Raw genomic sequence first — 23,201 nt, 5'->3', positions numbered from 1 at the left:
TCTTCTTTGGAGACATGTCTACTGGGATCCTTTGCCCATTTTTGAAGTGGGCATCATGCCTTTCTAAAACACCTCTCATCCTTTTGTTGCTTGCCTCTCACATCCCAGGGACCATGGGGATGCTCCGTGCTCGGGGCCTCCCTTCGGCGTCTGAGACGCTCCTGGGTGCACAGGACATCTTGGCGGCTGCCTGATACGCTTGGAATGTCCCATCAGTTCTAAGACGTTAGTGCATTTGGTCGTTGTCCTTGGGCCCTCGATCCAGCTCAGTTAACCAAATGACTGATATTTCTTGGCTTGTCTTCAAAAATCCCGGTTCCAACTGGCATCTAGGGAAAGGAGGCAAGGTACCTATCCATCTCTGGGATGGCGATACTAAACAAAACCCGTCGCCCAGAAACACGGGAGGATGGGGCTCTTCTGTCCCCTGGCGTTTTCTCTTCATCCTCAGCATCTCTCCCAATGCCTTCCCAGGAAGCCCGTCGGGGGGTGGGGGGGAGGGGGAGGGAAGCAGGGGTGAGGGTGGAGGGGCATTGGAGAAAAGATGGAGCCTATTTTTAGGCTTGTTTTTCAGTCATGAAGTGTCATGTTCTTCCCCACCACGGCTGCTGGATTAATTAGGCTCTGCTGGCAGCTGCCACTCAGGGAGGGTTGCCAACTTCTAACGGTGATTCCGCCTAATGCCGGAATTGATTTCCGTGAAAAAGACAACATTTCTCCTGTTATGTGACTCCTGCCTTCCAGGACCACCTCTCCTGGCCTCTGGGTCCTTGGGCAAGAGGGGGTCCAGGTTCTCTAAGCTCCGAATGGGGTTTGGCTGGACAAGCCAAGCCACCGGCTGTTTGTTCTACCTCCCGGCTCATCAGTCCAGCTCTGTGCCTGAGTTTGGGTCCTTCTCTCACGTTTCCTCTTTCTCTTCTCCCAGATCTGCCAAGCAGGTTAATCTCATTTCTTAGATCTTGCCCAGAGTAAAGAGCTCAGTGCCCAGAGCTTGTGTGGCATCAGGAGAGCCCACTGCTCAGGCCACAGGTCACAGAGAAATTGTCAAAGATTCTGACGTTGAGAGCTTATTCCCTTGGTTTTTTGAAAGGATCTTAAGGTCATTACTGAATATCCGGAGCCTGCTGTTGTTCGTTCAGGAAATACCAGTTGTTGCCTGCTGTGTGCCAGGCACCGTTGTAGGTGCCGGGCATGCAGCCGTGAGCAGGACAGAGATCCCTGTCCTGGGGGAGCGTACCGTCTAGTGGGGAGGGACCGTGCACAATAGCTGTAATGTATGCGGATATCAAATAGGTTAGAATATCTAGTCTCCCAGGAGTGCCTGGGTGGCTCAGTCGGTTGAAGGTCCAACTCTGGATTTCCACTCAGGTCATGATCTCAGGGTTGTGAGATCGAGTCCCGTGTCTGGCTCCTTGCTGGGCGGGGAGTTTGCGGCTTCCTTAGGATCCTCTTTCTCCCTTTCCCTCTACCCCTCCCTCCCTTTCTCCCCTGTCCCCACTCATGTGTGCTCTCTCTCTCTTTAAAAAAAAAAAAAAAGAGGAATATTTAGTCTTATATATTGCATGTGAATATGTATTCAATATGTAAATATTGAATATAATATTAAATACATGAAATGGATTAATTTACAGTATTTTATGTATTGGAGGCATAGAGCATGTAAGGGACTTCTTCCCAGCATACCTTTCAGTCCGTGCTATTCTGTTCCGTTCCCGTCTCAATCCTTAAGAACATGCCAGAAGTTCTCCTGCTGCCAGGATCCCTCCCTTCCTCTCCCTCATTCACCTTCTCCCATGGGAACTCCCAGGAACAGAATGTACGCCTCTTGGCTGGATCTTACAGAGCCCAGAGCATCCAGTCAGGCACGTGCCACCTTGGTCCCGCCTCACCCCTGACCAACGCCGTTGACACATATGGCCTGCCCCCTCCCTGGCTGCTTCCCGGCATGTGAGCCATGTTACCATCATGCTGTCCAAGGAGAGCCTTCCAAGAACTGACCCGGAGGAGGCCCTCTTTTCCCGGAACCCAAACGCAGACTGCTCTTCTAAGTAGGGGGAGTAGGGCGCAGTCCAAGTTCAAGGAACTCCCCGCGGGCGAAGACCCAGTGGTCTTGCTTCTCACAGGTGATGCCTCTAGTCTGGAAATTCTGCCATGTGAGGAATGACATCAAGAGTTGAACTAGAAGAGCAGCCAGAAAAGCCATTAAGAATAGTAAGCCAATAAATCATAGCCACTGGAGAAGAAAAGGAAAAACCTCACAGGTCACTGGGTAGATACAGTTGATGATTATCAAATAATCGTCAAATGCCAGGTGTGAAACCAAAGGTCAGAATATCCCCCGTGGACCCATGGAAAATGAGGTTATAAGAGGTAGCTTAGTCCTTTTTTAAAAGTCACATTAAGTGGGCTGACGGTATTTGAGCGAAATCACAGCCCAGACGGCGGCAGCTTTCAGGGACCCCGCGGAGGAGAAAAGCCCGAGTGACGGGGGCTCGGAGGGACTGTCTTTCTGCTGGGAATGTTTTAAGTCCAAAAGATAATTGATTATAGTGCTGCGTATCCTGCATGAATTGGCGGATAGAACAGCTAAGATCAAGATGCTCGTGGAGACCATCATAATTCTGATCCCTGTTGAGAAAATGAAATTAGACTCCATTTAGACCACATTTGGCCTAATGATGTTCAGTACTTCCCAGGGCCAAAAAATATTCCCAAATGAGCATAAATTGCAGAGAGAGATTAGATATCAGGGCGAATCTGGTGATAATCTGGGTAGTAAAGTGCCAGAAGCTTCTAATGGAGGGACGGTTTAGGTTTTTGTTCCGGACGCTCTTTAGGGAGTCAGTAAACACTCTTAACCTGAGACCAGTTCAGATTCTGCCTGATGGGGCCTCCTTACCCAGGCCAGTCGTAATTGAGGGAGGCCTAGGGGATACGTGAGTAGGTTGCCGTGACTATATCCGCTTACGTCCAGGGCCAGGTTTCCCAGTCTTGGCACGGTTAGTATTTGGAACCAGAGAATTCTTTGCTGTAGGGGCTTTCCTGAGTACTGTAGGATCTTGAACAGCCTCTACCCAATGGATGCCAGCAGCGTCCCTGCCTCCCTTCCAGGACCTCATAGTGTGACAAAAATATTTCTAGACTTGTTCCCGTGTCCTCTCCTGGGGGCCATGGGCGGCAGAACTCAGCCTCTGCCCCGTTGAGAACCACTGCTCTAGGTTGACCAGCATCCCGGTTTGCCCAGGACTGAGGAATTTTTTAACATGGAGGGACTTTCAGTGCTGCAAGTAGGACAGTCTCACGGAGGCAGAGGTGGCCACCCGGCAGTTCTCTATCGTACTGAAGTTTAAAAGTGAAAAACCTGATGTTTTAAAACCTCTGTCTCCGAGGGTATTGACAAAAGCTTTTGGGAAACAGTATCATTCTACATCAGCATGTTTTCCAATGCTGTAGCCTTCGGCGTTCTGTCTGCCTTTTTCCTCGGTGTCTGTAAAGCCTGAGCGGCGGTGACGAAGGCCTTCGGGAGGTCTGGTCCCGGGCGGTGGACCAAGAGGACATGATGCAAACCGAGCCGCCATTCTGGGAGAGAGACTCTTGTCTGACACCTGGTAGTGAGTTTGAGTGACAGACTTCTCCTCAGAACTGTGGGCTGTGTGACAGTTATACATCATGAAAGTGACAGCAACAGTGGGGACTCATTTAATTCCATTTTCCTTTGCAGCCCTGATAAATCGTTGCCACAGGGAAAAATAAATTTTACTTCCTCAGACAAAAACGATTTGAATAATGGTGTGCTCTGGGCGGAGTGGGGCCTGAGAGAAAGTCTGTTCATGGGCTTAAATCCTGTCCTGGAACTTGTTGCCGACGCCTCCTGCTCCTGGCCTGGTGGATGGCTTATCCTGGGAGGGTCCCCTTCCCGGACACCCCCAGAAGAGTCACATAAAATGGTTATCAGCCATCTTGGCTGAATGGTGTGGGTTTTTTAGGGCGTCTCTTTGGAAAAGGTAATTGATTATGGTGCTGCATATCCTGCAAGGACTTGGGGGATGAGCCACACAGAAGATTCTGGAGATGGGGGGTCCTGGCCGTGGACAAGCAGGAATGAAGTCTCAACATGAATGCAAAATTGCCACTGTCTCTCATCCTCCTTCTAGAAAATGCTTGTTGCCTAGGATTGTGGTTCTGCTGGGAGACTTTTTAAGTGATAGAGGGTGTGATTTCTTGAGGGAGGGGGCCTGGGCCCCCAGAGTTCTGTGCATGAGAAGCCTACTACATCTGGGGAGGGGTACAATGGAGGTGGAACCCCTCCCCCAGTGTGGGCCGTGGGGGATGGGTCCTGATGCCTGCAGGGAGACATCACACTTAGTCTAAGCTAAGGCATGCCGAGCTTTCTTTGGGGCGAGATGCTGCAGTTCTGTCCACTAACAGCACAAGGGACCCACTTGCCTGTGAGCAGAAGCCACGTCTTGCTACACTTCCCACTGCCCAACATCGCCCTGGGCTGGGGTGGGGGGGGGGGCAGAAAGGAGGGAGCCCAGGAGATGTGCTCATGCCCGTTTCCCGCAAGCCCAACGCCACCTTCCCACTCCAGATGTCAACCCTGGTTGCTGTCCAGCTCTAGCGACCAAAAGAATAAATCAAAGGTAAAAGTGATAAAAACCGCTTTCAGGAAGCAGCCCCTTCCTTTCGAGCCATGGGAGCACCAGGTAAACGAGCAGTTCCCGCCAAGGTGATTTTCTAGGGGTGAGACGTTCTGCCTTAGGGCCACGAGGATTGTGCTGTGGGTCATAAACCCGCTCCCTGCTCCAGCTGCCCAGCCCAGCCCGAGCCGTGGCCTCGTCTGACACTCACCCTGCTTCCCGGGAGCTTCGAGTCCCCATTTGATTTAACCCTGATAAACGGCCCTGAGCTTTGGGTTAGGTCCGGCCAGCCGTTGGAAGCACAGATTTGTCTTTTTAAAAGCAGGTCCTGGACACTGTCAGAAGTAATAGAAACAATCCGAGAAGACGTACAAGATACACAGTATTTTTCTGGCTCTGGTTCTCATTGAAGTTCCCTGTGCAAGAGGGGTTGGGGAATTTGGGGATCTAGTAGCGCGATGTCCCCGGTTCCTAGTGCTTTTGGCTGGGAACTCAGAAGTGCTCTGTGATGTGATTCATTGTGGACCCGCCGCCTCCAGGAGCCGAGCCTGCATCGTCATCGGAAGGCCTGGAGCGCTGCTAGGCCTCCGAGGCCCAGAGTCCGCTGTAGGCACTAGAAGAGGAAAGAAGTACCTTAGTAGCCTCCAGAAAGACAAAGCCTGCCCCAGGCATAGCGCATAGCGCTGTAAAATCATACAGGCATATTTAAAGAATCTATGATCCTATGTATTTAAATGTGTTAGGGAATTCTCTGGGCCTGTACGCTGTAGGGTTTGTCTCTGAAGGAAAACAGAACAAAAGAGAACAAGATTTCATTAGTCTTTGGTTTACAAAAGGCTGGAGACCTGCACCCCTGAGGGTTTTCTTTGTTTTAAGAATTGGTTTTCTCCCACTGGCTGCCCAGGTTCCTGCTTAGCTGCCCCAGCAAATGCTCCGAAGGCCTGGTGGGGGGGTGGGCGGGGGATTGGAGAGTGTGGAGGAGGGGTGGTGGCTTAAGACCACACAGGTGTGTCCTCTCTCAGCCCTGGATGCCAGAAATCTGAAATCAAGGTGTTGGCAGTGTTGACTCCGTAGGCGGGGACTCGGAGGGAGAGCCGGCCCTGCCTGCCCTCCCTCCCTCTGGGCTTGGGGAGTCTGCGGCATCCTTGGTGGTCCTTAGCAGTGTCTGCCTCTGTCTTCACGTGGCTTCCCCCACCACCTCTGTGTGTCCCTGTCTCCAGATCTCCCTCTTTTCTCTCCCGGGAGGACACCAGTCCCTGGAGTGAGGGCCTACACCCTAAACCCAAGGGGATTCCCCCTTTAGGTCCCTAATGACATCCTCAGTCCTGCTGCTCAAATAAGGGTAAATTCCACAGGTGTGGTGGGGGGCGGGGTAGGACATGGATAGATCTTTGAGGGGGAGACACAAGTCAACAGGTTGCAGTCATCAAGGGGCTAAATTTTGTTATTCTTCACATCTCTACAATTCTTACTGTCTGTGGCTTTAGTTCATTTTTAACACTTCACTCTTGTGGATGGTTAAGCAGATGCCTGGTTCTACCTCTGTCCCCCTCCGTATTGGGGCTTAAACATCCCGTCCTACCACTTCTGCCATATGACTCCTAGGAGACCAAGGCCAGGCTGGCCAAACCCTCCCAGCAGGGCACCTGCCATGCGCTGAAATCTCACGTCCTTGGAAATCAAATCAAAGAGGAAAAGCTAACAGTCCTATGGAAACCCCTTCCCCCAACCACCAAGCTGTTGTCACCATAAAATGTTTCCACATTTTATGAGCATATGAATAATCCACAGCGAATGGTGAACCCTGGCAAAGACCAGGGGCTTCGGGAAGGGATGACTTGTGGAGAGAGAGGCACCTAGGAGCGCCTCTGCTTTCTCTTAACAGTTGATCCGTGAGGCTCTGGGTAGAATTTTTCTAATGGTCTTTTTTTTTTTTTTTCTTCTCTCTCTCTTTCTTTCCTCTTAGCAAACTGCCTAGCTGGGCTAGAGCTGTTGTTCCCAAAATCTTTTATGTTACAGAAAAGGCTTGGAACTATTATCCCTACACAATTACAGGTAAGTCCTTTTTATAACCTGTATGTCGCATGTAGCGATAGGACCTAGTAGTAGCCAGATTTCACTGATTTAGGGTTTATTATCCAAGTAGGGATTTGGGAGAGACCTGTTGTATCTGCCCATCACCCTTTGCCTTCATCCTTTTAGGTCAGTGCTCTTCCTAGCAAGTAGGAATTAAGATAAACCATTCCACCTTTCTTTTTAAAGTGATTGTGATAAATAGCTTATGAAGAAGGAAGGTGAAACTCCTCTTAGTGATAATGTGAAACAAGTTATTTATTTTGATTTTACAGCCCCTCCCCCACAAGAGTCCCACCCCTACCCCCCCAACCTTGACTTATAATTTATGTAAAATGTTTTATGGGGCCGCTCTGCCCCGAACTCCTTCCTTTGCAGTAGGATAATCTGATAATTTTTAGTTCACCTTCCCTCTCACACGTAATGGGATGATGATAAACTCTTCATTGGTGGGCCCTAAATCTGGAAGGTTTGGTGTTTGGTTCTTGCCCTCAGACATGAAAATTTAAGATTGCACTTGAATGTCATCATAACAAGCTCTTCTTACTGGTTATAAAAGCTGCTTTTCCACTTAAAAGATTTCTTTTGTGGTTAATGCAATGCTCCACTGGAATTATTAGTCTTTAATTTTGCCTTTATAATGCCAACTCTTTGGTTTTTAATTCCCCACAAACCTATAGGCTAATTGAATCTTGTCTACAGTCCTTATCTGCCCAACCACAGAAGTATCTGCTGAAAGGATTTCAAGAACAGATATTTATGAAAGTTCAGTTTTTTGGAATATTTCCTTCACATATTTATAACATAATTCACCAGTATTTGTTAGTTCTGCGGTTTTATATTCCATATAAGCATGATCTAAATCATCATTTTCTCTCTTTTTTCTTTTCTCTCCTGTCCAAATGAACATCTGGGACCAGAATACACAGTAAGTCTCATTTAATTATTTTAAAATATTCAGCGTAAGATGAGTGGAGTAATTGGAACTTCCCAGATACTTCTCATTTTATCCATGTAATAAAAAAAAATAGAGAAATAACTCAGAATCAGAAATATTTAAATGTAGGCCATAACATAGTTATATATAATGCACTCACTGGCATGTTCTCATTTGTTCAAGACTATGAATGTTAATTTAAAATGCCTTGATAGTCACTTTACATAATTAACTTTTGCTTGTATTTTTAAATAGCTTGACTGCTCTACTTGTGGTGGTTCACTGTAATAGAACAGTTTCCAGAAACATGGTTTTGTTAAAGGGATGATAGTAGCTACTGATGGAAAGCAGAGCTTAGGCCTATAGGCTGTGACCTGATCGTTTATCAGAGGACCTTGTGACTAGAAAGATGTTCATTCAGATCTTTAAAAAAAAATTTTTTTTATTTAAATAATCTCTACACCCAGTGTGGGGCTCGAACTCACAACTCCAGGATCAAGCATTGCATGCTGTATTGACTGAGCCAGTCAGATGCCCCTCATTGAGATTATTTTCCTCTGAGCTCTGGATTGGGAAGTCTTGGTGATGTGATAAAAAATAATTTAATTTCAAAAAAAATTAATTTCTTCCTATCCTAAGGGCCTCTAGAGTCAATACTTAACACTAGAAAAAGGGACCCTAGAGTATCATTACGTTGTAGTATTTTCGTGTGGATCGTTTTCCTCAACAGCCACCAGGTCAAGTTGTCATAATAAGACAATGGTTAACTGAGCTGTAATGGGAGTTGAGTTTTTGGTCTTAATCAGACCAGCCAAAGGAAAGAGAGGTGATGAGAGAAAAATGGAGGAAAGTGATTCATTGTGTCCTTGGCATGAATCTGGCATCCTGCACCTAGTAGGTAACATCAATATCATAACATCAATAAAGAGTTCGTGAATGGCAGAAGGAATGCCTGAGGCAAAGAGAGATCATCTCAACAGACAGAGTAGAAGGGTCACTGGCTTTGGAGTCAGATGGGACTAAGTGTCCTCTGACTCTGGCTCTTACTGCCCAAAGTTCTTAAGCAAGTTACCACCTCCCCCCACACCCCACACCTCCCCCCACACCCGTTGCCAGTTTTTGAACTCATGCTAGTGCGTGACCACGGTCTCACCTGTCCTTTGCAAAATGAGGAAAATAGGAATAGTATCCCAAGTTGTGCATGAAACTAAATTTATTTCACTTAAAGTTTCCTTTAAGGAGAGTAAATTACCTCCCTCATTTGTGAGTATTACAGTGTCTTTTCTTTTATAAAATGAGAGGACTATATATAGCATTTCCTTCCCAATGTCCATAACTTTGGAAAAAAAAAAAAGGCAATTTTATGGCAGAATAACCCCTGATGTACACAACTGCTGGCGTGTTGCCCATCCATGGCAGGCAACACTATCCCCAGTTCTGTGGCTTCTAGCAATTGCCCACGTTGGTATCTTTTGAATCTCACTTCCATTAACAGTTGCGCAGATTACCTCCCTGTAAACCTCTACTTCATCATCTGTAAGTGGGGAAGTGTAGTAACTATCTCATAAGGGTGATGTGAAGATTATATTAAGTAATCTACGTGAAATCTTAGCCTAGTCCTTGGTGCGTGGTAAATGCTCAGTCAGTGTTCATTGTGATTGTTTATTGCGCAATGCCGGAAGCTGCCCTCATTCCGTTGGGAGTTCTGTGGGCAAATAAATGGGAATATATCTTGGTGTCCTTCAACGCAGACTGGGCTCCAGTTATTAGAGTGGATGGCACTAATTGTCTAGGATATGATTTGATTCGATTGATATCTGATGTTATCCCCAGTTCCTGCTTCTCCGAAAGCTTGGACATGGAGTTTTCATTTGAAATGTAATCAGTAGTTACAGGACAAGATAATTCACGTCCCTACAACTATGCAGAGGTAGTTGTTTGCCCGATGAGGCTCAGAATTAAGTCACCTTGACTTGATCCAAAAACGGGTGGCACTTATTCCCCATAAGCCAGTGACGGTACCATGGACCGTGGGGGTGATTAACAGAGAAATGAAGTCTGAAAAATGTTTGACATTGTGTTCATTTTTTTAAGAATATGTATTACAGTACTGATGTTCTGAAAACAGAAGGAAACCCTAGCTCCCGACAGAGCCATCCCCACCGGGACGCCCCTCCCAAGGCCGCCCTCCTGCAGGAGGCTTTCTGGCCTGCCTCTCTTACCTTGAGCTTGGTCTCCTGTGCCCATCTCTGTGCAGGCGATGGGGGATTTCTCAGGGGTCGTGGCCTCTCCTTCTGTCTAGCCTCTGCCCCACAGGACTCCTGGAGTTCTAATCACACCACTTGGGACTTTCAAAGGGACGTTTTGTTTTATTTCTGTTCGAGAAACGCTGGGACAGAACGTAAGGAAGTTAGCTATGGTAGCATTGTGTCGTGCTCACCCCCTTCCGTTGGACTCCCAAGGATTCCTCGATCTCTTCTAGGTCCTTATTCTTCCTGTTTTTATGTTTTGTCAGGTCCTCCCTAATGCAGTCCCGGGGTCGTGTTTTAGGGCTGAGGAAACAGAGTGCCGCAAGATGACAGGAGCCCATGGTCTCATGGTTCTGGAAGCTTAGAAGTCTGAGTCTGTCGTTGGTGGGGCCTGTAGGGGCAGAATGCTTTGTCTCTTCCAGGCTTCTGGTGGCCCCGGGTGTTCGTTGGCTAGTCACTGCATCACTGTAATCTCTGTCTGTCCTCACATGGTGTCCTCCTTGCCGCATCCCCTCTTCTTACGGGGGCATCAGTCCTATTGAATTAAGGACCCTCCCGACTCCAGTATGACCTTATCTTAATTTAAATAATTCCACCTGCAGCAACCTTAGTTCCAAATCACATCACATTCTGAGGAATTGGGGTTAGGACTAAAATGTATATCTGGACATCGGGGGAGATGGGGGAGGGACACACACCTAATTGGGGGGGAGGGGCACACACCTAATCCAACCTATAACATCGTCGTCCAGTTTTAGGTTAACAGCCTTTTTTTTTTTTAAGCCATTTCTTAAGCACAGACGGTGTGATGCATCCTGGGTAACAACCCCTGCCCTTTGGGGAGCCCCAGCCTTGTGGGACATAGGTAGACACTCCAGTGGCGGCTGCCAGCGAGGCATGAGGTTTTCTGGAGGCAAGATGGGACAGGCCATCATCATCCTTCAGCCCAGAGGGCGGGCTGGCACCAGACCTGCCCACAGAGCTGGATGGACTCGGAGTGGTGCTGACAGCAGAAAGCCATAGCAGTGGGCAGAATGCATGGCCCTGGGCACTCCAGCCAGACAAGCAATTGCAATGTGACAGGAAGGGCCCTGGTCCCTGGACCGCGGCCCCGAGCTTCTAGTCGTCAGGAAGGTGTCCGCGTAAACACTGGGACAAAGCCGTCTTTCACAGGTAACTTGGTGATGAGATTCGGGAGTAATAAAGTTGCCGGCTTTAGCAAGTAAAAATACTGAACATCCTGTTAAACTTGAATTTTCGGACTGATAGCAGATAGTTTTTCGGATTTCCCAACTATTGCACAGAATGTACTTCTATTGAAAGATTATTCATCTTCTGGTTTTTTTCCTGGCAGCCCTCGGGGAGGAGGAGTAGCAAGGGGGGGGCCAGAACTGGTCTCAGAGAGTCAAGTACAACAATCAGGGTTTTATTTATTTATTTATTAGACAGAGCACAAGTAGGCAGAGAGGCAGGCAGGGAGAGGGGAGGAAGCAGGCCCCCTGCTGAGCAGAGAGCCCAATGTGGGGCTCGATCCCAGGACCCTGAGATCATGACCTGAGCCGAAGGCAGAGGCTTTAACCCACTGAGCCACCCAGGCGCCCCAAAAATCAGGGTTTAAGAACAGGGGCACGTTGCTGGGCCAAAGGGAAGGGAAGAGGGGGAGTTGTATAACCGGGAACTTGTCCTGGCGTGAACGTGCCGTGTTCACACTGAGGCGAATCAAATGACCTGTCAGGACATCACGAGTGCTTCCTGCCTCAGATGGGTTTGGCTCAGGGAGTGAAGTGGACTGAAGAGGGCGGAGCTGGGGAAGATTCCCTGAGAGCAGATGAATTCCTAACTGTCTGTATTTCCGGGAAGATCTGTGCTAAGTGCCGCAGCGGAAGCCCAGGGTGTTGGAGAGAAGACATTGAAATTCTCCCTGGAAGAACTAGCGAGGAGTTCCTGGAGAAGGTGGGATTTGAGCGGGACCTGAGGGTTAGAACTGCAGACACCTGCTGTGTCTTAATTCGGGCTGTAACATAAAAGACCATGCAGGGGGTTGGCTTAAACAACAGACATTGACTTCTCACAGCTCTGGAGGTGGGGAAGTCCAAGTTCAAGGATATCCTCTGATTTGGTTCCTGGAGAAAGCCCGCCTCTTTCTGTGTCCTTATAGAACTAGGAGAAAGAGAGACTCTGATGTCTTCTCCTGAAGGTACTCATCCCATTCTGAGGGCTCCACACTCATGCCCGCATCTAAACCCACTCAACCCCGCCAGGCCCCACCTCCCAAGACCATCCCATTGTGTGTTGGCGGGGGGGGGGGGGGCACTTCAAGGGCTGTATATGGGGCGAGGACACAGGTTAGTCCAGAGCGTGCTCTCTCCAGGCCCAGTGGGCCAGTGCTGTGGGTGGATCCTGGACCTGCAAGGTCAGGTCCTGGTGCCTTTGAATGTCAAGCACGTAAGGTGTGTGTTTCATTCTCCATAGGGAAGCAACATTCTTCCTGGCGAGTTCACTTTGATTTTCCATCCGAAACATAGAGCAGTTTTTCTTTCTGCCTTCGCAGTGCCTGGGAGTCTGGGTTGGTCTCTCAGGCTGCAGGTGCACTCTGTCAGGCCTGCAGGGGTCACTCTGAAGCCGCCCCCCTCCCCTTGCCTTGGACTCGGCCAAGTTCTCACGCTCTCTGCCCACAACAGCTTGGGAGAAAGAGCCCACTCTTCTCTTTGACTACAGGGTCGGCTCCCTGGATTTATGAAAGATGCTTTCAATTGTCTTCATCCCCCCCCCCCCCCCCGGTTTGAAATGCTTTTCCGTTGCCCTCTGTCTCCCCCCAATCCTTTAATCCTAAATACCTCTTCTTGATGTCATTTCAAGCCTGTATTTCCTGTCTGTGCCCAAAGTTTTGCCCAAAGCAAAACTTCTCCAGTGCCTGACTGTCCACTGGGGTATCACCACGCCCTGACCTCCCTACCCTCCAGGGAGGCAGAGGACTTCCCAAGACTCTAGACAGCTGTCTCTTGTCACAGGATTAGCCCAGAGCAATGTTCGTCTATTCCTAGGATCCCCTTGGTCTTAAATGTGACTGTCCAGCCTGTTACTGAGAACTCACGCCGCCCTCATTTGTGACAAAACCCAGACAAGAGAACTTTCTATTTACGGTCATCGAGGGCTTTAACATGATCACAGTTACCAGAACGTAAAAGCTTTTTCATCACTGTGTATGACTGTGTGGTTAGAATTATGTGGAGATGCCATTTGCCCAGGAAGTGGAAAAAATATCTTTAGCTTGGCTGTAGGAAAAAAAAAGAATCTTAATTACACAGTCAACAAAGAATCACACGATGACAGTTTTCCAGAGGACAGACTACCTCGCCAGTTCTTCAAAACCTGCCGGTTCTTCTGTTTGTAAAGTCACAAAGGAAGGTGCCCGAAGAGGCTGGCTGCCTTCCAGAGTCACTAATTTTGTTTTTCGGGAGCTAAAAAAAGGCAACACCAGATTAGGGACACAGCTCAAGAGCATCAGCTCAGCCTTGGGAGTGATAAAGGGGAAAAAAGTTTTTTTTCTTACTTGTGAGAGTTTAGAAACATAAGCTATCAGAAGTTGATGGCAGTGACCTAGATATACGGTTCCTCTATTATATTTGGGGGCCGTGACCATCCCACTCCACCAAAATATCTTTTTTTTTTTTTTTTTTACTTTTTTTTTTTTTAAGTCATCTCTACACCCAGTGTAGGGCTCGAACTCACAGCGCCAACCCTCCACCAAAATATCGTTTAATAAGAATCCGCAGAAGGAACAGTGACAAAGGGGAAGCACCTTTGTGTTCGTGAGAAGGGCTGCGGTTGCCCAGGGAGCAGAGGTGGTCGTGGGCTGTCCCGTGTTCCCCGACAGTATAATTATTTTGTGGAAAGAGGCAGAGAAGACGATTGTAACAGAGTGGGGAGAGGGACAGGACTCTTGCCTGAGTACGTCGAATGGTACTGAGCCACAGTGAGAGATGGGGTTGTTCGGGGTCGGTTCAGCCCGGCCCGGGAAAAGAACCAAGCCTGCTCACTATTGAGAATGTCTCATCAGCCACCTGGGGTGAACTCGGGTCATCTTCCCAGGAGTGGCAACAGGGACATTGAGGTATATTTCTGAAAGCAACTGATGGTTCTGGATAGGAATGTCACTTGAAATCGGGGCCTCATCAGGTCCCCGATAATTGAAAGACTGGGTGCTGTGTGGGCAGACCATTGACCTCTGTGCCTGTCCAGCTTCCTTGAGATCCCCTTCCCCGCCTTCCGCTGTGTCCTAGCCAAGGTTAGTAGAAACCACTGAATTATGTAACAAGGAAAAGGTGCACGTACAGAGAAAATACACTCATATCCAAACTCTAGGATCGGTCTTGTTTCGATAGAAATGAGAAAGAGGAGAATGGAGCCATCTCAACTACTTATGCAAGCTAAGTATTCCTTCTTTGGAGTCCTGGAGACAGGGGTAGGGATAGGAGTTAGGTAGGAAATGACTTCTATCTCTGCATCCCATTCAGCCCTGAATATCCAGGGCAGAACATAATTGCGGTGGGTGGTAGGTGGTGGGCAGGGCAGTGCCCTTTAGAAATGAGGCCATGTGAACTGGGACCTGGTAGGGACCAGGTCAAAGAAGCAGTCTTCTTGTTGGGGATGTGCTGAGGAGCAAGGCAGCAATTAGCCATGGGCCAGAGGAGCAAGGCAGCAATTAGCCACAGGCCACAGGCTCTCCCAGAGAAAGATAGTTGAAGTCAGTGGAGACAGAGGTCATGGCATTTAGGCTGGCATCATAAATAGAGTCAGAATGGCCAAGTTTAGAAAGTCTTAAGGGGTCAAGTGAATTTAGATGGAGATAGTCTAAATTCATTTATACCTACCATTAAGTGGTACCTAGCCAGTTAAACAGGAACCACTGGGTTATGCAGAGCTACACAGATTTTTGTTATTGCAGGACTTCTCAGAGCCTTTACAATTTTGCCATACACCATGAACATTCAAAAAGGGAGCTGCAACACTTCCCACACTTACTTGTCCTTGGGCCCCTGGCTTTTGCAAGGACAGCCTTCTAAAACTTAGGGGAATGCCAGAAGCTTCTCTCTGGGTTAGAGCCATTATACATCCACAAAATAGGTCAGTGGGTCAGTTCTATTTCAGGAAATGTCATTTGCTATAAAATTTCAGTGGGTTAATACATTGCATAATGATTACTCTTACTTATATTCCAGTGGTTTGAAGGGCTCCCAACAGTAATAATCTGTAAATGTCTTTTCAAAGTCAGCGCTGTGAGACCACACAGCAAAGGCAGCCATCTACTGAGATGACGGTGAAATCATGCATCAGATTTGTTTCCAGTTAGGAAATGAATTGGTCGGCTGGGAGGACCAGTTGCAAAGCAGCTTATTCACAGATGTGCCATAGTTCTTGTGCAAGACTAGAACTTGTCTTCCCATCCCAGCAACCCAGTCTGTAGGTGCCTGTGGAACGAGAGGCCTGGAAGGAGCAGGGTTCTCTGTCTGCTGTGTCCTTCTTACATTTCCTCTAGCTGTTCCCAAGCTCTTTGTACTTCAGAGAGAATTAATTCAGCCATCTTGGGGGGAGAGGGCAGGAGATGGAATGGGTTTCGCTACCATAACATTAGCATTTGGAAATTGTCTGCATTTTTTTTTTTAAACACCACTCTGAATGACTTTATAGAGGGCAGCCATCAGAGGGGGAAAAAAAATACTTGTTTAATGGAACCTTCCTCTCTTTGTGTTCTGTTTAGCATTTACGGCACTGAACATTGGTTTCTCTTCTCCAGTTCATTAATACCTTTGAAATCGTGTTCAGTTTATGTTGGGGAGATAAGAATAATACAGCCAGACAGATTTTGTGGGGCAGATTCCATTCCGTAAAAATACCAGAAATTGCCTATAACTATGGGTGTAATGAAGTAGTAAATTTCAGTGATGAAATAAAGTGGATGCAAAATTGCCCCCATGTGTTTGACCTTGTCATCTCTGAGATGGTCTGAACTGTGTGTTAGCTACAAGGATGTAACAGTCTTTCCAGCTCAGAATTTTAACATTGCTCTTATCTTTAAGGGTGGGTTTGCTTTTTTAAAAATATATTTTTAGGGGAACCTGGGTGGCTCAGTTGTTTAGCATCTAAGCCTTGGGCTCAGGTCATGATCCCAGGGTTCTGGGATCAAGCCCCACATCAGGGTCCCGGCTCAGCGGGAAGCCTGCTTCTCCCTCTCCCATACCCCTGCTTGTATTCCCTGTCTCGCTGCCTCTCCCTTTCTTTCTGTCAAAGACATAAATACAATCTTTTTTTAAAAATAGAAAGTAAATGTATTTTTAGATAAGGAATTTGCCCAATTTGGTTCAGAGGGGTGCTGCTGGCAGTTTTTAACTGAGAAGGCTTGTAATCTGACAGTTTCCTACCCTGTTCTTTGCCGGCCTGTATATTTGGGGCGTCCTTCTGATGCATTCCCCTCTCTGTTATTTACATGTAATTCCTTTTCATTCGATGCACTCTGCCTGTCTCTTTAAATCCCTGCCCTGCCTTCATTGTGCGTGGCTATCAGTATTCACAGGCACCCTCTGCTTATTTATCCTTGAAAGGTCCAGCTTTAGATTGCAGGAGCCCGAATTTAGTTTCCCTGCTCAGTGTTCAGAGAGGCACCAGCCGCAAACCATGCCCCATTGAGAAAACATATTTTCATTCATGTCTTTGTTGCCTCTCCTTCCTGGCCTTGCTTCTCCTGTGAGACGCTGTTACTCAGCTTGTCAGAGGACGGAAGAGGCTCCAGCGATGAATGAACTAATGAATGAACAGAACCTCAGTGTAGGGCGCAGGCTGCCGGGGAGCCTGGGAGAGGCTGACATTCATTTCCTTGGGGGGGCTGGGACGCAGGCACATGTTTTCCTGCTGTCTCCAGCCTCCGCTGCCACATGCTCCCTTCCTTTCCTCCTCCCCCACTTCTCTTTCAGGTCGCACTGCTCTTTTGGGCCACCTTTCTCTTCCTATGCAGCGTATATCAGGGAAGTCATTCTGATTCATCCTCCTTTCTGTTATTTACGTGAAATCCCTTTCTCCTTCTCTTTGCTTTAAAATAATAATGTAATAATTATTATTATTTTATTATTATTCCTCTTCTTCTCCTCCTCCTCTTGTTTGGCACCCCCCCACCTTCTCCTCCTTCTCCCCTGCCCCACCTTGGAACCCAAGAACCCAATGGAACCTAAAATCTCCCCTTGCTTCCTATGTAGCTTTCCCTGCATGATGACTAAGATTCTGAGTAGCTGGGAAGGACAGCTCGACATACACCTTCTTCAAATTGGTGTGTGTGTGTGTTGGGGTGGGGGCGCTTGGGTAGCCCAGTTGGTTTAGCATCTCCCTTTGGCTCGGGTCATGATCCCTGAGTCCCAGCACCAAGCCTGTGTTGAGCTCCTCACCCGATGGGGAGTCTGCTTCTCCCTCACCAACCCCCCCCCCCCCCGCCAATAAATGTCTGTCAGATTGGGAGGATGAAATGTCCTGATGAAGAATAAAGGAAGTTGGAGTGTACTTTAAGTCTAGGTGTCTCCTTACTGCCTTTACATACAGGTTGACCCCCACCCCCATAGTCTACTGTTTTACAAATAGCACAGTTTGTAGCCCCAGAGTCCAAAAAGATAGTAAATCCCAAATCCTAGACTTGATCGCACTAGCCCTGTGGAACATTCTGGATGGAAGTCTCCTGCTGGTGAAAGTTGGAAACATTTGCAAGTTCATTTTTATTAATGATCCTGGCTCAAGCTGAAATACCCTGTATGGCCTTGGAGTACATTTAATATGATAATATAGACTATAGTACCAGAGAATCAATGTCTTCAGGGGAATTCCATTAGAGAGAAGGTCAAGTCTATATCGGGTTTAATGTTCATTGATAGCAGAGGACGCGTGTGCATAGAGACAGAACAAGACGGCCAGAGGGGAATGCACTGAGTTCCAGATAAAAGCTAAAAGAAAAAGATCTTTTGAAAGTCCATAAACACTTCATGTACCCCAAGCCAGCTTCTCAGCTCTTCCATTTACCATTCTTGTTTCCAAGCCTCCTTGGATAGTTTGTCCTCAGCCATGGAAGGATTCTGCCTAATAACCAGGAATAAAATGTTAAGTTATTGAGGTCAATCATTGGTTTTTTTCAAACGTTGCTTGTCTCAGTCCGGGAGGTTCCATGGATATGCCTCACCAGCCATCATATCCCTATATAACACTTTATTTATAGAAAATATAGAAATATAGAAATATAGAAAGACCTCCAGGGCCATTTAAAAAGCAGTTTGAACTACAGAACCACATCCCCTCTCAGATCCTTCCTCATCCTGGAACTCTGAACAAGTGTGATGGGTGAGACAGGAACCACTTGAAAAAGCTATTTCCCAAACTTCCCACGCTTGCACCTCCTCCATCTTCTCAACCATGCTCTTTATAATATGCTCCCCTTTCTGTTAAAGGGAACTCAAGAGAATTTTTTAGAATGCCTGTGACTTCCATTACATCCCATACAGTTACTTGGGGAACTCACGGATGTGTTCATTTACTTTTTTATTGGATTTGAATTTTTTTTCCCTGCTTACTGAAAAAGTAGATGTTTATTATAAAATACAAGCATTATAAAAATGTAGATCATGGGAAATGAAAGGGCCTCATGATTTCTACTGCTCTTCCTCCATGAGAATATTTTGGTGTCTTTCTCCGTGTTTTCTGCGCATGTACTGATGCGCTTTTTTTATCATGCTTTTCTTTCCTTTTTGTAAAACTGGATCCTCCTATTTTACTCTTCGCTTTTTTAAAAAAAGATTTTATTTTATTATTATTTTTTAAGCTTTAATTTATTTATTTGGAGAGAGAGAGAGACCCCAAGCTGGGGTAGGGGACACGGGGAGAGAGAATCTTCAGCAGACTCCCCACTGTGCGAGGAACCTGATGTGAGACTTGATCTCATGACCCTGAGATGATGACCTGAGCCAAAACCAAGAGTCCCGACGCTCAACCAACTGAGCCACCCAGGCGCCCCTTTAAGATTTTATTTTTAGTAATCTCTATACCCAGTGTGGGCCTCAAACTCACAATCGAGAAATCAAGAGTCACGCGCTCCACTGACTGAGTCAACCAGGTGCCCCATGCTTTGGTTTTTAATGGCTTTGGAGGTCTCCACCATGTCCTTAACCAGCCCTCTACTGGCAGACTTGGGTTGCTTCTGTGTCTTTCATAGGACCAACAGTGCAGTGATGAATATTTTTTCATTCGTAATATTTTTTACACCTGAGAATTCATGCCCTTCCTTGAATCCTGAGCAGGATTTTGAATGCACTTCACAGCAGGAATTAACTTAAGCCATCATATTTAAAATCAATTTTTGAAAATGATTGTATTTGAAGGGTACTAGGATATTTTGGCATTTAAAGGAATACCACTGTGAATTTCTTAAATGAATAATTATTTCCCCAGTGTGTCTTTTGAGTAAATGGTTCTTTTTTTTCCTCAGGCTCGTTTGAAGCAGGGTACATCTGTCATTTGGCAGGGGCACATCTGTCATTTGGCAGGGGCACACAGCCATATTTGCTTTGCTCTCAGTGGCCACAGGACACACCGAGAAGCAAACCCTAAGCCTTTGTCACCATCACCTCTGACTGAGCCCTCAGCTCCACTAGAAACACACGTGTGATTTCCTAACGCTCAAGAGGCAGCAAGTCGTAGGGTCATGAGCTTGAACTTCCAAGTCAGACAGCTTGGGCTGCATCTCAGCTCCATCACATAAATGGGATGTGACTTGGGCCGATGACGTCTTACCTGTGAGACGAGGGTGATAATCGTACGTTCCTCCTAGGGCTGTGTGAGGGTTAAGAATTGAGAAAGAATCACTGTTTATCCAATACTTGGAATGGTGCCATACTGTTGACATCATGATCTCAGTGTTACGTCATGTCTGTCTCAGACTGGACATGAGGAATGTTGACTGTGGTTACCTTGCAACATCATTTTGACCCAAAGATAATACCAAAACTTCCCTGGGTTAAGAAACATCATCATTTTGACCCAAAGACATACCAAGACTTCCCTGTGGTTACCTGGCATCATCATTGTTCACCCAAAAGTAACACCAAAACTTCCCTGGGTTAAGAAACACCTGGGCGGCTCTGTCAGTTAAGCATCCAGCTCTTGAACTCTGCCCAGGTCTTGATGTAGGGTTGTGGGTTCAAGCCCCACCTTGGGCTCCGTGATGGGTGTTGACAAACCTGCGCAAAACCTAGACCCTGCCTACCCCGCTGGTGAGAATGTGAAATGCTGTTGTCAGTTTGGAAAACCACCTCGCTCTTCCTCAAAAGGTTAAACATAAAGTTACCGTATGGCCTAGCAGTCTTACTCTGGGGTATATACCCCACAGAAGTGGAAACGTGTGTCTCTACAAAAACTTGGCAAGAACGTCCATGGCACATTCTTAGTAACAGCCGGAAAGTAGAAACAAATGTCCATCAGCTGATGAGTGGATAAAGTTTAAGATGGTATGTCCATGCGATGGAGTACTGCTCTGCCATGAAAAGGATACTCAGTCAGAGAATCCAGACAAAAAATACCACACATGATGTGATTTCATTTATATGAAATGTTCAGAGGAGACAGATCAGAGAGCTAGAAAGTTAGATTAGTGGTTGCTTAGGGCCTAGGGGATGGGGAGGTAAGAATGGGGAGTGACTGCTCACAGTATGAGGCTTTTTCGTGGGGGTAAAGAAGATATTCTAAAATCAGATTGTGTTAATGGTTACACAGCTCCATGACTATACTAAGAACCACTGACCTGTAGACTTGAAATGGTCAATAATATGCAATTTAAATAAATCTATTTTAAAAAGAAAAAAAAAACAGGGGCACCTGGGTGGCTCAGTCAGTTAAGCATCTGCCTCTGGCTCAGGTCATGATCCCAGGGTCCTGGGATCGAGCCCTGCGTCAGACTGCCTGCTCTGTGGGGAGCCTGCTTCTCCCTCTTCTTCTGCCTCTCCCCCTGCCTCTCCCCCTGCTCATGCTCTTTCTTGCTGTCTCTCAAATAGGCATCATTCAGAAAGTTTTAGAAATCTGCTGTGAGGGAGCAAAGGGGATTTTTACTTTACTTTGTAAACTGATGTAGGGCTGGATCAATACGCTTTTAGCTCATGGTTTTCATCAAGCTCCGGGAGCTGAGGGAAGATGGCATGACCATAATGGTGTTCCTTGTTGTGAACGGTGCTCATTTCTTCCAGAAGTCTGGCCGCTGCCCGCCTCGGAGGTGCAGCCCCCCACTGTCCCCGGAGAGCCTCAGACTGGACTCCCCAGGTCTGGTCTCTACGGCCTCCATCTCCTCTCCCCGTGCACATGCGGGGCCTGCAGAACGGGCTTCCAGCATACCCCTCCCCTGAAACTATGACATTCCCATGGGCTTGCCCCTTTCTCTTTAAGACTTGCTTACATCTAGTTTTCTTCTCGTAAGTGTTTCTTATTGCCATAGCAACCTTAATCAATCACCAGACTAAAAATAGCTCTTTCATGTTTCCAAAGCATGTCTGTAGTGAATTGAAAATCCAGCCCCACCGTGCAGGTTGCCCAGGCGGCTCCCCTTTCCCAACACCGGCCCCGGAGTGCTAGGTCTGGAAATGACTGTTGCAGCGGGCCAGGTACTCCACTGGTTTTTCCTGGTGGTCTCCTTCCCGGCGGCAGAGTCTGCCATCACTTCCCAGAGACACAAGCCCGCGTACTCCTGTGTTCCGCAGATAGCCCTCACTTTCCTGTGCACTTGGCTTCGGGTGCTGGGAGTTTCCCAGGTACGCGGTCATGGTCATGGCCACCATGGCCGGTGGAGGCCGATGGAAGCTGGTGCATGGCTGCTGGGGCCAGAAGACGCTGCTTGTAGCAGGAGCAGATGCTAGCGGCCCTCGTGAGACTTTCCTGGCTCTGGAGGATCTGAGCTAGAAAATCAAAGAGGAGATGACAGGAGAGATTTGCCTCGTGTCTCTCGTGTCCCCGTGACCCTGCTACTATTTTTAGGGAGTTAGGGGGCAAAACAAACCTGCATGGAATAAAGTGAGTATCAGGGACGATTCTCCTGGCCGAGCTGCTTTTCTAGTCAAGAAGCGGGGGCGGGGGGGGGGGAATTTTTCATGAGAAAGAAGATTCCAGATCTTGAATGGGCCCAGGGGAGGAAGGCAAGCAGGGAGGGGCTGACGTGACTCATGAGGTCCCCCCGGGCTCCAGGGGATTCGGGCACGTTATTGCCTCTCTCCCTGCTTCATCTTCCTGCTCCAGAGTCACTGCCCCGGTCTTCCGCCTGAAGCAGGGTCATCTCAGGGGACCCCTGGGGCTCTCAGATGCTGGTGGTTTTTGTTGGTTTTTTTTTTTGGATACTATTTCTCAACTTGTCTGAGCCTTGGTTTTTGTAAGAAGGCTGAGTGAACGAGCAGGCATAAAGCCTTTTACATCTAGGAAAGAAGGGAGTCCACAGGGATCCTGGTCGTGTTCTGGTTGCCCAGCCTGAGGTTGGCAGGGGGTCGAAGAAAGCAGAGAAGAGGTCCGGGGAGCAAGCCCCGCCCCTGCACAGAAGCAGGAGCTGCTTCAGGCCATTAGGAAGGACGAAGACAGAGAGGACGATCCCACATGTCCCCAGCAGCACAGCGGGGCAGGTGGCAGAGTGAGGCCAGGAGAGTGTAAACCTGCTCTGTGGCCTAGCCACCATGTCTTGGGAGGGACCCGCCGTCAGGTGTCCTCTTGTTGCCACCACCCCCACAAGTCCACAGTCTCCCCGCGTGACCGTGCACGTGTGCAGGGAGGATCTCCCCACCCCAGCCTTTTCCTGCCCACAGAGCCCGTGGGATTCCACGGGCAGGGGTGCAGTGGGCCGGGTACCCGTCCCACCAGCCACTGCCTGGCCCTTTGCTAGATCATTCCATCTTCACCCCACAGTGATGCGGTTGGTACCGTGTCCATTTTGTGGAGGAGAAGACTGAGGCTCAGAGAGATCAAGGAATTTCCTCAGAGTCACGGAGTTTTTGAGAAAAGCTGCTGGGCTTTGAACTAACGTCAGTTTCACGCCAAAGCCTGTGCTCTTTCTACCGGATTCTTGCTTCCTGTGGGCAAGGCGGGTCCTGCCCCGTCGGGATGGCCGCCCGTGGCAAGCTTAGTGCCATCCGTTAACTGGCAGACATCACCCTGGGCCGTAAGTAGCAGTTATCATCCACAAACCCGCTGACATCCGCAGCCGGGCGGATGAGCACAAATCCCCCGTTTTCCTGAGACCTTTACAGACTG

At 47.9% G+C, this 23,201-nt stretch overlaps 1 protein-coding gene across 2 annotated transcripts in view; it reads left to right on the top strand.

The window, feature by feature from the left end:
• PITPNC1 (phosphatidylinositol transfer protein cytoplasmic 1) overlaps positions 1–23,201 on the top strand; it is a 250,282-nt gene that overhangs the window by 134,943 nt on the left and 92,138 nt on the right. For both annotated transcript variants that reach the window (XM_045984795.1, XM_045984797.1), the window contains exons 3-4: positions 6,607–6,695; positions 7,634–7,641. In XM_045984795.1, the coding sequence (XP_045840751.1) occupies positions 6,607–6,695; positions 7,634–7,641 (97 nt within the window). The remainder of the gene's footprint in view (positions 1–6,606; positions 6,696–7,633; positions 7,642–23,201) is intronic.

The sequence above is a fragment of the Meles meles genome, chromosome 18, assembly GCF_922984935.1.
Source record: "Meles meles chromosome 18, mMelMel3.1 paternal haplotype, whole genome shotgun sequence".
NCBI lineage: Eukaryota > Metazoa > Chordata > Mammalia > Carnivora > Mustelidae > Meles > Meles meles.
The sequence above is the reverse complement of the archived record's forward strand: the minus strand, read 5'-3'. Positions and strand labels throughout refer to the sequence as shown.